The sequence below is a fragment of the Gordionus sp. m RMFG-2023 genome, chromosome 1 (assembly GCF_954871325.1).
Source record: "Gordionus sp. m RMFG-2023 chromosome 1, tfGorSpeb1-WG-v2, whole genome shotgun sequence".
Lineage (NCBI taxonomy): Eukaryota > Metazoa > Nematomorpha > Gordioida > Chordodea > Parachordodidae > Gordionus > Gordionus sp. m RMFG-2023.
The window spans coordinates 83,713,829-83,727,727 of NC_088775.1; the positions used below are offsets into that span (position 1 = coordinate 83,713,829).

At 26.6% G+C, this 13,899-nt stretch overlaps 1 protein-coding gene across 1 annotated transcript; it reads right to left on the bottom strand.

Moving 5' to 3' along the window:
* Nucleotides 1-6,545: 6,545 nt before the first annotated feature.
* LOC135922631 (uncharacterized) lies at nucleotides 6,546-8,762 on the bottom strand. Its single transcript, XM_065457050.1, has 2 exons — nucleotides 7,363-8,762; nucleotides 6,546-7,223 (listed from the first exon to the last, which is right to left on the bottom strand). The coding sequence occupies exons 1-2, from the start codon at nucleotides 8,688-8,690 to the stop codon at nucleotides 6,725-6,727; spliced, it is 1,827 nt and encodes a 608-aa protein (XP_065313122.1). The 5' UTR covers nucleotides 8,691-8,762; the 3' UTR covers nucleotides 6,546-6,724.
* Between the last annotated feature and the right edge of the window lie 5,137 nt (nucleotides 8,763-13,899).

The following is a 13,899-nucleotide window of genomic DNA, read 5'->3' on the forward strand; positions in this document are numbered from 1 at the left end:
ATTTTTGAAATAAGGTAGTTATCCTTAGTAACTTTCACTTTTCAAATAACAATTTTAACTTATTTACTCTTATTGAAATTTTGAAATAATATGACGATAAAACATCGATCAAATTTTTTTTAAACAAAGACGTTTTCATTTTTTTTCTTAAGCTGTGCTATATTTTGAAAAACTTCAAATTTATTTCTAGTATGATAAAATTTGACATGTCAAATCTTCATTATTATTTTTTAAGTTAAAATAAAAGATAATGTAAAAAATATAACTAAGAAAAACAAAAAAACGAGAATAAAATATTAAAAATAACAATGCCACCAAATACTTTTACATTACTTACTAGTTTTTTCATAAAAATTACGTAAATTTTAAGCAAAATATATTAAAATTTATATAAATAATTTAGAACACTTATTTATTTTTACATAAAAGATAGCTTGTTATTTTTTTCTTCAAAATTAATAATTTTTTTATTTTTAGCATTTAGGTTAGGATACAGCCTTATAAGACAAGAGAATTCTTTCCAAATGGGAAAGCCTTTCACAAGCAGTTATTGTGACTCATTAAGGTTATGAAATTCCATTTCATTCAATTTCTTAATCTTTGACTGGCCAAGCCAGCAGTAAATAAGATATAGGCCCAGTTTGAATTATTCATTTAATTAACAAAACAAATAGATTACCTACTATTTGCTATCCATTACTATTTCAAATGAAATATTTTAGGTCTACTGCAAACCAAATGTTAATTTATTTTACAAGGTTAGCAAATAATCTACAAGCACAAATTATGATTACACTAGACATAGAACAATGCCATATTTTCTGCAAAGGTAGCATTCACAGGATATGGACGTTCCAAATTTTTGGAAAGAAAATAGGAACTTATGAATTTGGAAAATTCCAATTATCAACCTAATCCTGTGTTGACATTGAAATCAAGGAGATCAGATCATCCCTAAAAAAAATTGTTTTTATAGTTTTCTCTCCAATAATTATCTAGAAATATGCTGATATATCTGTAGTGTATATTTTATTTATAATTTAGCTTTTCTTTAAAAATCCAATTAGCACTTTAAAATATATATTATAAAAAATTTTATGTTGGTTCACCAATATACACAACCTATGTTGTCAGTAACTAAAAATATGTGAACCACAAATTAGATTTTTATAAACTCACTGACAACCAATAGTTTTATTAGCATGTAGTTGTATCTATATCTAATTTTTCTTAATGTCAATTAAGGCTTTTTTATCTCTAATCTATGGCTATCTTTCTACAATGCTTTATAGATCAATTTTATTTGATATCCTTGTATAATTTTAATGAATTGGATCATATCATAAATAAATTCTGATTTTTTCTAAATTTACAATTTTATTTAAAGATTTTGTATTTAATTAGACAGTTCTTAAAATAAATATCAGAGATTGGAAAGGTACTTGCATGGCCCAGATTTTTAAAAAATATATTAATATAGCCCAGCTTACTGTTAAATGTGTGGCAATTTATTTTCAAAATGTATTGATCTAAATATTGAATGAAATTCAAAAAATATATTAAAATTTTATGCCTATTAAACTTTTAGAAATCAGAGATTTATGAGGCCTGCCTACTTGAAATTTTTTTAAAATTTCTTAGCCAGTCTTACCATTTTTTAGGGAAATTTCCTAGTTTGGCCCTTAGGCCAGGCTTTGTAGATCTCCAGCCAGAATAAAAAATAAAAATACGTGTAAACTACAATAGCAAATACCAACTATGATAAGGTTTATATAAAAAATAACATATCCTTGCCCAACTTATAAATTATTAGCACTCTACAGGCATTTAATTTTTTTTTTGTTACTTAAATATTTATGTATATTTTACATAATGGTCATAATAACTTAATAAAAAATTATTAGCTTTTTAGACCATTTATAATTAAGTTTTTGAATGAAATCTTCTATAATTAAGTCATATAACTGAGAGATTTAAATTTAATACTAGATAATATTTAGGCTAGCTTAATAAAAATAAGTTATTTAAATATTATAAGTTGGTCAATCATTATTAATCAACAACAAATTATGCTATTATATTTTATATTCATTCTTTTAATCTATTACATATCCACATTTTAAATTTTTTAGTGTACAACTGATTTAAAAATTCAACTTTATATTCAATTAAAAGTAAAAATAAAGTATGAAATAAATGTATTGTTTGAAAATTTTACTGCTTATGTATTATATTTTAAAATACATAAGCCCTTGATTTTCATTTTAATATATGATTGATTATCCAATTCAGTTATTTAAATTCCTTTATCCTTGCTAATATTAATCAATCGATAATTGTGATGATCAAATAAAGTTGGAGCTCATAATGTGCTTGCCTAATTGATTTTACAAAATAATAATTAACGCAAAAAATGTCATAATTTTACAGGTTTTGTTTTTCAGTCGAATGGACAGACAAGTGATAGGTGGTTTGTGTCTCAAACTTGATGTTAAACAAATTATTTTTAAATTTGTAAATAAAATAACAAATCTAAATTTAGGATGAGAATATTAGAATTATAAGAAATTATTCATGAGATACATTAAATAATAATAATAATCGTTAAAAATCAAAGGCTTAAATTTAATATTAAATATTATGCCTATTTTATAGGGATTTTTTATTAAATATATAATATCAAAAAATTAAACTTATACCTGCCTGTTTTTTTTTTCATTTTGTTGTAAACTATATGCTAGCTATTTAGGTAAAGTTAATTAGTCTATAACATAGATTAAATGCTTTTAGCTGGTTTAAAATTATTTGTTAAACGGGGTTTTAATTGTTTAGACTAGAATGGATTGTATTTTTAAAATTAGGCTTATTACTTCGGTTTTATTTTAAAGTATTAGGTCCTTAACGGAGAAGAACTTATACCTGCCCCCCCTCCAAACTAGCGTCTGCATGACAATATTTTCAGTAATGTGCACATTATTAATTGCACCTTTTAATTTTAATGGTACTCCATTCATAGATTTTAAAAAGAATAACTTAAATTATTTTATCTCTACTACCAACTATCAAAATAATATGTATACAAAAGAGTTATTTTTTAAATCATGAATTCAATTAAAACCCCCTCATTTAAATGAATTAATTATTATAATATATTGGCATGAATATGAGTTTGCTGAGAATGTCTAACTCATTTGAATTACAGTTAAAAGGATAGTAGAAAGTTTTTTGTAATATCTATGATTATATACGATATTTAGATTTGGTCGATGATTTGCAATATTATTGTATAGGTCTATAATAGAAGGTTTAATTTTTACAGCAATATATTTTGTCCTACTTCATCTAAAAATTCATTTAATAGATAACCTCCGATAAATTCATAATACCCCCTCAAAAGAATTGGATGCAAACTGTTCCTAACCTCCCTCCTTTCCTCCCGTGTCACCCAAAAATGTATACAATATACCAATATAAACAATAATTTAAAAATAAGTAAAAGCTAATAATTTTAAAAAATGTAATTTAGACAAAGGCTTTAAATAGGTAATCTTAAAGCTTTACAATAAAATTTACAGAGGAAAAAAAATCAAATTAATAGATTTGAATAAATTTAATTTCTATAAAATATATCCATTTTATTTATCCAAATTATAAATAAAATAATTTTAAATTAATATATTCATCATTTTAAAATATTATTGTATTTTTTTTTATAAACTACAACTACTCGAAATTAAAAGTCGCGCTACTAATTACCTATATAAAAGTAGCGTAGTTACCGATCACCAATTAAAAAATGTAACGCGCTATTTTTAATAGCTAATAGCATTAATTATTATTTCATAACAATCAAAGCAATAACAAAAAAACAAATCTTCTTACTCAAATCTATTTGGTTGTTCCCTATCTAACGATAATTTTTTGGAATAAATATTTGATTCCTATCAATTCTATTATAACGCCACTAATGGCGTGGTTTTACTTTTCGCGACTATCCAGTTATACTGTTCATAGGGAAACTTTCAAGTCCTATCTGCAAAAAAAAATTAATCTTGCTTTTCGCTTTCCCTAATTTTTCCCTCCTTTTCTTTCTTTTTTCATTCCCTTTTATTTTTCCTTCCATATATTTATCCTTCTCTTTCTATTATCATCTCTCATTCCGTTTTTTCTTTTTCTTATCTCCTTCACTTCATTCCCTCTTCCGTCCCCTAAACGGTGAATAAGAGGTTATTCTTTATCAATGATACCATCCAATTAAGGATAGTCATATACTGCTTCTAATATCCTTTTTCCCCCGTCATCATTAGAACTTTTTAGAATACCCGGTCTCAGTTCTGAAATTCTGAAATACCGTATAATCGGTTAAACTAACGGGTTGCTTTTTTTAAAAAAAATAAGATAGTAGGGATCTCTTTTTCGAGAGCTATTTTGCTACTCTTAAAAAATTGATTTAAACTATTGCGATAATATTATATATTCACAGATTTCTTCAAATGTTTTCTGAAACCTGTTTCTTTTTTCTATATTAACATAAATAACAATAAATAATCAAACTTGTTCAATCAAAGATACTTATTCTTTTTTTTGTAATTATAATATTTAATATTTTTGGCCTGACACTAAATTGACAATTTACAAAAAAATTATTAATTAAAAATTATTTTTATAAACGTTTATAATAAAATTTACGAAAGAATTTATTATATTTTTTTTTGTCCTGATCTCAAGAGAAATATCTAATTATCCTGTTTTTTTCTAAGAATTTTTAAATCCCGGTTCAATTCGACGAGAAAAAAATAAATCTAAATTAAAGCTATTTTTTAATAAAAATTTGGCACCGCATATGCTAAGCAGGGATCTATCTATATAGTATATCATTTAATAATAATCCATATTTTACTAGAGTTTGTTTTTTTTTGTGTAAGTTATGAATTTAAAATTCCTTTTTCTTTTTTTTTGCATATTCCTTCCTTTTTTTTGAAAAATTAGAAAAAATCGAACAAGAAAATAGTATTTATTCACTTTGTTTAGTGTTGTTAAGCTACCTATCTTTAGTCAACTAAAAAAAATAGCTTAGCCATATTTTTATCCAGAAATATTCTAATCAATCATCAAGTTGAGGCTCAACTTAAAAGCTTAATTAAATTTTTTAGTTTAAAAGCTTGACTCAAACACAATAGAGATGGTCAAAGTTAGGTAATTTAACAACACTACTCTGATTTATCTCTTCCATCAAATGATCTCTTTTCTTGACATGTTCTTTAAACCTTTTCTATTCTTTTTCTCTCCTTAATCAAAGATATACTCAAGGCTTCGAACACTTAAGTATAGCGGTTTGGTTTTTAAGAAATTCATATCGGTTAGGTTTAAAATTTAAAACGGTTCTTTTCGATTCATTCCAGTTTTTATCAATTTGATTTTTTTAAAGAAAATTAATCATAAACCATATATAAATTTAACTGAAATTATATTTTTATAATTCTTTTTTTACTTTAAATATGATGATTATATCTTATCTAATTAACTAGTTAATTTCCTAATTTTTATTAAATTGAAAATATAAAGTAAAAACAATAAACTTGGTATTGATTGATATGAAGATAATAGCGATTTAATTGTAAAACTATTTTAATATGAAAAGAAATCACGAATTAAAATCGCAATTAAAATGTCAAATTTAGGTTAGTAATTTAAAAATTAATTATTTACAAAAACCCTTATGAACCGGGTTAAACCGGTTCAAATATATTTATAACAGTTCGGTTAGCTCTTTTTATAATTTCTTTACTGCTCTGTTACGGTTACAGTTCAGGAAATTATAACGGTACGTTCCGGTTTCGCGGTTCGATTTGAAGCCCTGATTATACACTTAATGTCTCCATTAATTTAATATATAAAGAGAAAGAGATATGTTAGATATAACATTACATTGGCGTACCCAGGAGTTTGCTAAGGGAGGAGTGCATTATTAAGTGGGTTTTCATCCATAATTTTCAATGGAAGTCTAAAGGTCACATTATTGTGGGTCTTTTTATAAAAATAATTTTGTATAAAACTGCTTTTTTTCCTAAAAATTTCCAATTATAGTCGTTATTTATTTTAAATCATTATTAACTTTTACTTATTTTTCTTTCAAATACTTGTTTATAATTATAATACATTTTTTGGCGGAATATGTGTAAGGGGAAATTTATTATTACTTAAAATAATATTTACGAGAACAGAATTTCTGGAGAGGGGATTTCCCTTATCAATCGTCCTGGCTACGCCAATGGATATATATATTCAAGTTAAAATAACTCTTAAAAGTTTTGGCCATATTTATTATAAATCATTTATCTATAAGGTTTTCTCTTTTTTTCTGAAAAAATTGCAAAAAAACTTACGAAGATATGTAATATATTTCAAATCAATCAGATATAGTAAAAATGATTTTATTTTAAAAATTTATATAAAGTAGTATGACTATAAAATCACATGTTATCGGCGCGTATTAAAATAAAATATAAATTTTTTTTAGAGTCCTGAAATATTGACAGATTAAATTGTAAATATTTTATATAATTATTTCAAATCACAAACCTTTCTAAAATATCGTGAGACCTAGCGAATCACATAAAAAAAATGAAAAATTATCTAGCGTATACAATTGTAATATCTTATGAAAACTCGTTACACTCAATTTCATAAGATATGCAAGTATTAAGTTAAATACCATGGATGTTTAATAATGTTTGATCCTTTTATTCAAGGGCAAAAATTCTGGGCTTATATTGGATTTATGTTGTGATGTATCGAAAAAGGGGAACATCGCAGAACCATTATACCCTGTATCACTTAGTCCCCTGTTTATATCGTTAATTATGTGGCTCACGTTATCTCCAGTTTGAGAGCAGATATTATCAAGATTCGTGTAATTTATGTAGTTGCTAGGATGAAGGGAGGACGCAACGGAATAAGCGCAATGGTTATTGTTACCGCTATTTACGGAGGTCATGTTTACGGCATATATTCGCTCGTATCCAGCTCCACAATCATTATCAGTGAGCAATGAATCAGCAAATCTATCGTCCCCAGCTTCGGATGAGCTATAACCATCCTGGGGATCTTCAATGTAGTTGTATTTTTCTTTCGTGGAATCGATATCGAGGTTTTTATCTTTTTCTTCGAAGGATGAGACTGTTTTAGTGTCATCTTCGTTGTCAGAGTATTTAATGCCGTCCCTGTAATTTTGATTTTTTGAAAGAAAAATTTTGCTTAAAATATCTGACAACTAGTTTTTAAACATGAATAAAATAGAAAAAACTTTTTAAAAAAATTATTTAAAATAATAATATATGTTTTTTAATTTAATAAACAAACTTTTCTCTAATTTCGGCTGCCCTATCTCTTTGTCGTCTATTTTTAAACCAATTACTAACTTGGGTTGAGGATAAACCGGTGATACCCGATAACTCTCTCTTTTCCCTTGGGGAAGGATATGGATTAGCTCGGTAAGAATCTCTCAAAATGCCGCGAGATTTTTCTTTGAAGCAATAACTAGTCTCTTCCCCATCCCATATTGTCCTGGGCAAAGGAAACTTCCTTCTAACCCTGTATTTGCCAACAGCTCCTAGAGGTCTACCCCCTCGAGCCTTTTCCGCCTCGAGGTAGTGCGCTTTCAACCAAATTTGCTGCAACTTGGAATGATTATGACACGAAAATTCATTATTCTCCAGGATAAAGTAAAGCGATTTGAAGTCAGATGTGTGAAATGCTACAACTGCTTTAGCTTTAAGAACGCTTTCGTTAGAATGCAAATGGGGGCACTCCCTTGGAAGGGACCATAAAAATCGAGCCAATCTTTCTATGTTACCAGATTGTTGCAAAACCTCGCACACGCACGCAATTTGATCTTGAGTAAACCCGAACCCTATGTTGTCACCCTTGCCATTGTTATTCGTTGTTTGTTCAAGAATCCCTGAAGTGTGATTGATGGTAGGATCGATGATAGATGGCTTGAGTGGAATATCGGAAAGATTGGACATTATAGAAGGTATGTGAGTGTAAGCATGGAAGGTGGAGAATGGAGGAGTGCTACAGTAAGAATTAAGAAAAGAGGAATCATGGTTATTCGCGAGGTGGCCGTTTGTCGGGGAACTTAGACGGAGTTTAGGAATCGTAATTATCGCCGAATCTTCAGAACTCGGCTTAGAAACTATGATAGGTAAATCAGGGTCATTTAGAGGTGATTTTTTTGTAGCGTCTTTATTCGGTACGAATTGTTCTTTATCATCCTTCAAATCCAGGTTGTTATATATCCCGCACATAAAATTATGTGGTTCGTCCACACATTTAGATGTTGGTCGGCTTAAAGTATCGTAGATCAAAGTAGGGGCCGAAGATATGACAATCGGATAATAAGGCGTTAAGCCGGTATAATAGGCGGTAGGTAGCTGGAAAAAAGGCGAATGAAAAGGTGGATGATGGGGTTGATAAGTGTCCTGAGAGAATGCAGAAAAATGATTATTGATGGAGCCGGATAAGGAATTTAACCCATATTTATTCTCCGCACAACCTCCATAGGAGTCATCTAAGCTTCCGGTCACATCTTGTTTCGAATGCGATTTTTCAAAGTTTGAAGAGATGTTTTCTGGTAAATTTATTAATTTTTCCATATTTTTAAGTGAACAAATATTGTGATCGTACATTTGTTTATCGTTTCATTATAAAAAAAAATTTAAGATATTTTTTGTATGCTAAACAGCTAATACTTAATAAAGAAGAATTTAGGTTAACTTTAATGAAGAAAGATATTGGGATTATAATGATTAAGAAGTCATAAATATTTATGCGAAATTGATATTGATTTGATATATCGATATCATAATTTGTTTTATATTTAATCTTTCCGAATTATTCAAAAAGTTATACAAAAATATATTTCAAAATGACATATGTTTTATCATTTTTAAATTTATACTTACTATTATTAATTTTAAATTTTAATATTTTTAATTACCAATAAAATTTAGTTTTTTTTAAAAAAAAAATTATTTAAAATAAAAATCATATTTTTTAAATTATTTTAAAATAAAACTTATATTGAAAAAATAAATATTTAAAACATGTGGTATCAAATTTCCTTTACGATGTTGTAATTTAAGAAGATATGGAAAAATATTTTAAAAAATTATGTATATATATAATATAGATATTAAATCTATAAATATTTATATTAAATACTAAATATGATATGTATATTAATATTTTACATTTTTTTTTAAAAATTATATAGTACATACATGATTATTATTACTAATAAAATAAATTAAATCTTAATCAATAAATTGAAATTTATATACGATGATGTTAATTTTTAAAAAAATAAATATTTTAATAAATTATTGACTTTTAAGAAAATTTATTTATGAATGGAGATTAAATGGTGATAAGAATATGTTTTTTTTACCAATGTTTATGGGGGTAAGAATAACAATTTGTCTATACTAACTAATCCAGATCGAAAATTTGATTTGTGGGAAAAAATGTGAGAAAATTACAAAATGATTATTATAAAAAATGGGAAAGAAACATATTTTGTTTTAAATGGTGTTAACGAGCAATGCGCAGTGGGTGGGGTGGGAGATGATTAGATAAATCCATTTTTTTAAGCAAGATGATGTGTTTTATTTGTTATAATTAATTTCGATTTTTTTATTTTTTGTTTTTCATGAAAATAGTTTCATGCTCTACATCCAGAAATTTTAAATTCTGAGAGAGGTTTTTAAACTTAAATCTTCTATAGCGCGCCATTTTGAAACAAAAAATTCTGATTATGCCAGAATCGTATTCTAGAATTTCAATCACCCTGCGAATTTTAGACAATATCGCCATTTTATGTTTGTGCATTTTAAATAAAAAATTTATATGAGAAATCTTTTTAAAATTTATCAAAATATTATAAATTTAAGGGGAAAAAAAAATTAAATTATTAAAAATAGAATTTAATCTTTGTAAAAAAATATTATTTATATAATAATAATTGCTATTAGGGGTGTCATTCAGACTTTTCAATTCGCCGGGAATCATATGGGTATCGATTACTTAAAGTCAAAATCTTTATATATATATAATATATTTAAATAAATCAAAAACCAATATTTAAAAAAATCAAAATAAGCTAATAAATTCATTAAAAATCTTCTCTTCTCTAAAAATACGAATTTTTCATAATAAATTGGAAAATTAAGAATTAAATTATTGATCAAACATAATTTTAAACTTGAAAAATATTTTAATTAACAGAATCTTCTGAAAAAAATTACCGATTTTTTAAATATTTTTGTGTGTATATTTTAAGTTTTTATAGAAAAATAATATACTATCAAATAATCACGGTAGAAAAAATTAATACTATTTGTTATGAAATTTTTTTTTTTGAATTATGGTTAAATTCTCCCGCTTTTTATTTGAATGAATCTAACAATTAGTGTTGTTAAATAGCCCGATTCGAGTCAATTTATAAAAACGGCTCTATTAAGATTATAACCAAAATAACATTATATGTGAGCCTAAAGATTTTGCTTATAGCTGGCATAAATGCTTGGACATCTATTTGCTAAATCTCGATGCTTACCTAATATTATTTTAGCTAAAATCTTAATCGGCCCGTTTTGAAAAATCGACCCAAATCGGGCTTTCTAACAACACTAATGGATTGGCAACCCTGGTTAAGATATTAAAAATGGTAGCCAATCAAATCTTACAAAAATATGATTATAAATAGAACGAATAGAAAATTAAATATCACGTAACTACAATTTTCTTGAGTTGGACAATAATCATATTTTATATACCCTTTAAAATAATTTATCAATTTAGATTTTCAAAAATAAATTGAATAATATTTTTAAAATTTTGATTCAACATATTTTTAAAAAATTGATTGGCATCTTAAAAATTAGATTGCCATTTCTGAAATAAATCAGGACTTGAACCGCATATCTCTGCCAAAATCACCTTACAGAACCGAGCTCACGAATCCTGTCTTGAATAGAATACTATTCCGGTAAAATAAGATCTATAAGAATTATTTTTTAAAACTCGCGATATGATATTTAAATTTTTAAAATTTACTAAAAACTCATATTTGCTATATCCTTAATGTTGTTTGTAGCTGTTGAAAAAAAGAAGAAATAAATTTAATATAATACATCAAATGTCAGTTATTTTCTGACAGGAAAATTAGTTTTCCTTGAGGATGGAAGGAAAACGAAATCATCACATGGGTTGGTTTTAAGAAGTTTCTTTGTTTGCTATTTGGAGTGAAGATATTGGATGAAGACGAGATTGATTGGGGAAGATTTAATATGTTTATATGTTATATATATACATGAATAAAGTGGAATTTTAGTAATGTATATTATATTTATTTAATATTATTAAAGGGATTATTTTGGATTGATAAGTTATATTTTTGTGAGGGAAGGGTTGAGAGTAAAGGGCCTATTTTTATTTATTTTCGATACTTAAGACTTATATGTATGCTAATTAGAGTAAAAATAAGCTGGAATATACACTCTTAAGAGTAAGGTACCCACCAAGGCCAGATCAAGTGGGTGAGTTAGGGTCGGCCAAAAACGGCGTCGGATTTGGGCAATGGTTTTGTAATAAGCGTTTTTTCTTATAGATATTAAGTATCCTTTGAAAAAACTTTATTTTGCCATCAACGCATATAATTTTTCCCTCTTTTTTTTTGAAACATCGTAATTTTTTGTAACAATCTAATAGGGGATATATTGAATCTTCCATCGGAAAAATTTCAATTTTTTTCTCGGATCGGGCCAGAAAAAAAATATGTCCGATGAAAGATCTACGATAAAAAAAATAAATTAATTTCAATCATAGAATATTAATTATGGAGAAAATATATATTCCGTCCTATTAATAATAATAAACACATTTGTATGAATATAATTATAGGAAATTTAAATTAGTGTTATAATATTCGATTATTTTCTAAATTACAATTTAATTTTTATCGCCTTTATAACGCCATCCGGGGGAAGAGGGAGCAAGAGATAGCACCCTGAATGAGCCGCTAATATTGTACAAAGCATTTAATAAGAAGTGATAACCGTAACCTTCGACATCTGGCGGGGCAAATCTACGACAGAATCATAACCGCTCTTTTAAATTTCTGAGAACCGAAAGGCATTTTAAAATTTTCAGAAATTGGAGGCTAACCTGACTAAGGTAAAGCTAATTTATATGTATCAGGGTTTCAAACAAAACCGCAAAGGCTCAATGAAACATTTTCATTTTCTGAACCGTAACGATAACGGGAGCATTATAATAAAATATCTAAAGAGAACCGAACCTTTAATTTGGGAGTTGATTTAACCCGGTCATAGCAGTTCTTATAATGATATTTTTTTTAAATATTCAGATTTTTATGTTATGTTACTTAACTTTTTATTTCTTATTCAAGTTGTGTAATAAAATAAAGAAAAATTCAACATATTATTTATTTATTATGCCATAAAAAATATTTAATATAAATTTAATATTAAAAGATTAAATATATTTAAATTACAATAAGATAATAAATGTTGATTATAAATATTTAAAATATACAATATTTATTGTTAAAAAAAAGAAACATTTGTTAATAAATCCAAAATTTTTAAAAAAATGAAAAAACATAAAAACGAGAAGAATATTAAAGGAAGAGTTAGTCTAGGGAAGATCTTTAGAGAGAAGACTGCTATTGAAGCTTGGATATTCGCCTTAAGAATAGCTATAGCCAGTCCCTGTCGGAGGAAGAGACCTTCTGGGAAGATAGCCAGTAAACTTTGTGAGATCCTAAATCTTAGAAGAAGAGTAATGCAAGCTTACCAAAGAAAGTTAAGGTTGTGGATATTATTTGAATAAAGATATGATCTTTTGAAATTTTAAATCTTTTTGCTCGAGTATGTTTGGAGTTTGGTTGGATAGAAGTAACGGATCTATTCAAGAATAGTCCCAAAGAAATTGACTCCGTTTTCATTTTTGGGATTCCATGCATTTTTTAAACAAAAATCAAAATTTATTAACCCGAACGAAAATCGATATGATTTTCTAAACCGGAATAACCGATACATTAATTTATTCAAACAGAGACTAAGAAACGGAATGGTACAGAACAGTTAAACCTAACTGTTCGATATCCTGATAATGTTTATATTATTGTTGTTGCGCTGATCCCATTTTCGATGGTCTAGAGAATACTTGAACTTTTTTTTCATCCCCTTAAAGGTGGGGAACCTCCAAAACCGGAAATCCTCGAAAATGTTAGAACCGGGACTTAAAATCTATTTTTAAATATTATAAGAAACCTTACCACTACTTAAAAAAAACAATTTGAGCCGGTGTTGCAAATCTTGATTATCTGTCCTGTATAGGTGCGCAGTTATATATAGAAAAATAAGGACAAAAATGTGATCAGATGACAACGCCCCTTAATTTGAATATTAAGCACTTCTAAAATTGTAAAGTGTTATCATCGATACAATTTTAAATATACATATGTATTGTACTCATCGATTAGCTAATTCATTTTTTTTCCCTCTTCGCGTTAATAAAGTATGTTTTATAACCACGAAAGCTTACGAATCTTATCTAATAGAGGAAGGTCAAATAGTTCCTAACAAGCCGAGTCAGGACCAGTCCAATCCAACTTAAAAAAATTAAAGATGTCTCTTATATCTTGTTCTTCTTCTCCATAGATATATATAATCAAAAATATACAAATAATTCTGATTTTTTCCTAATTTTAAAAATATAAACCATTTTTTTTGCGTACAACATTTTTACCTTTATTTTTGTTAATTTTTTTTTACAAAAAAAGATATATTTATTAATTTAGTATTTTGACAC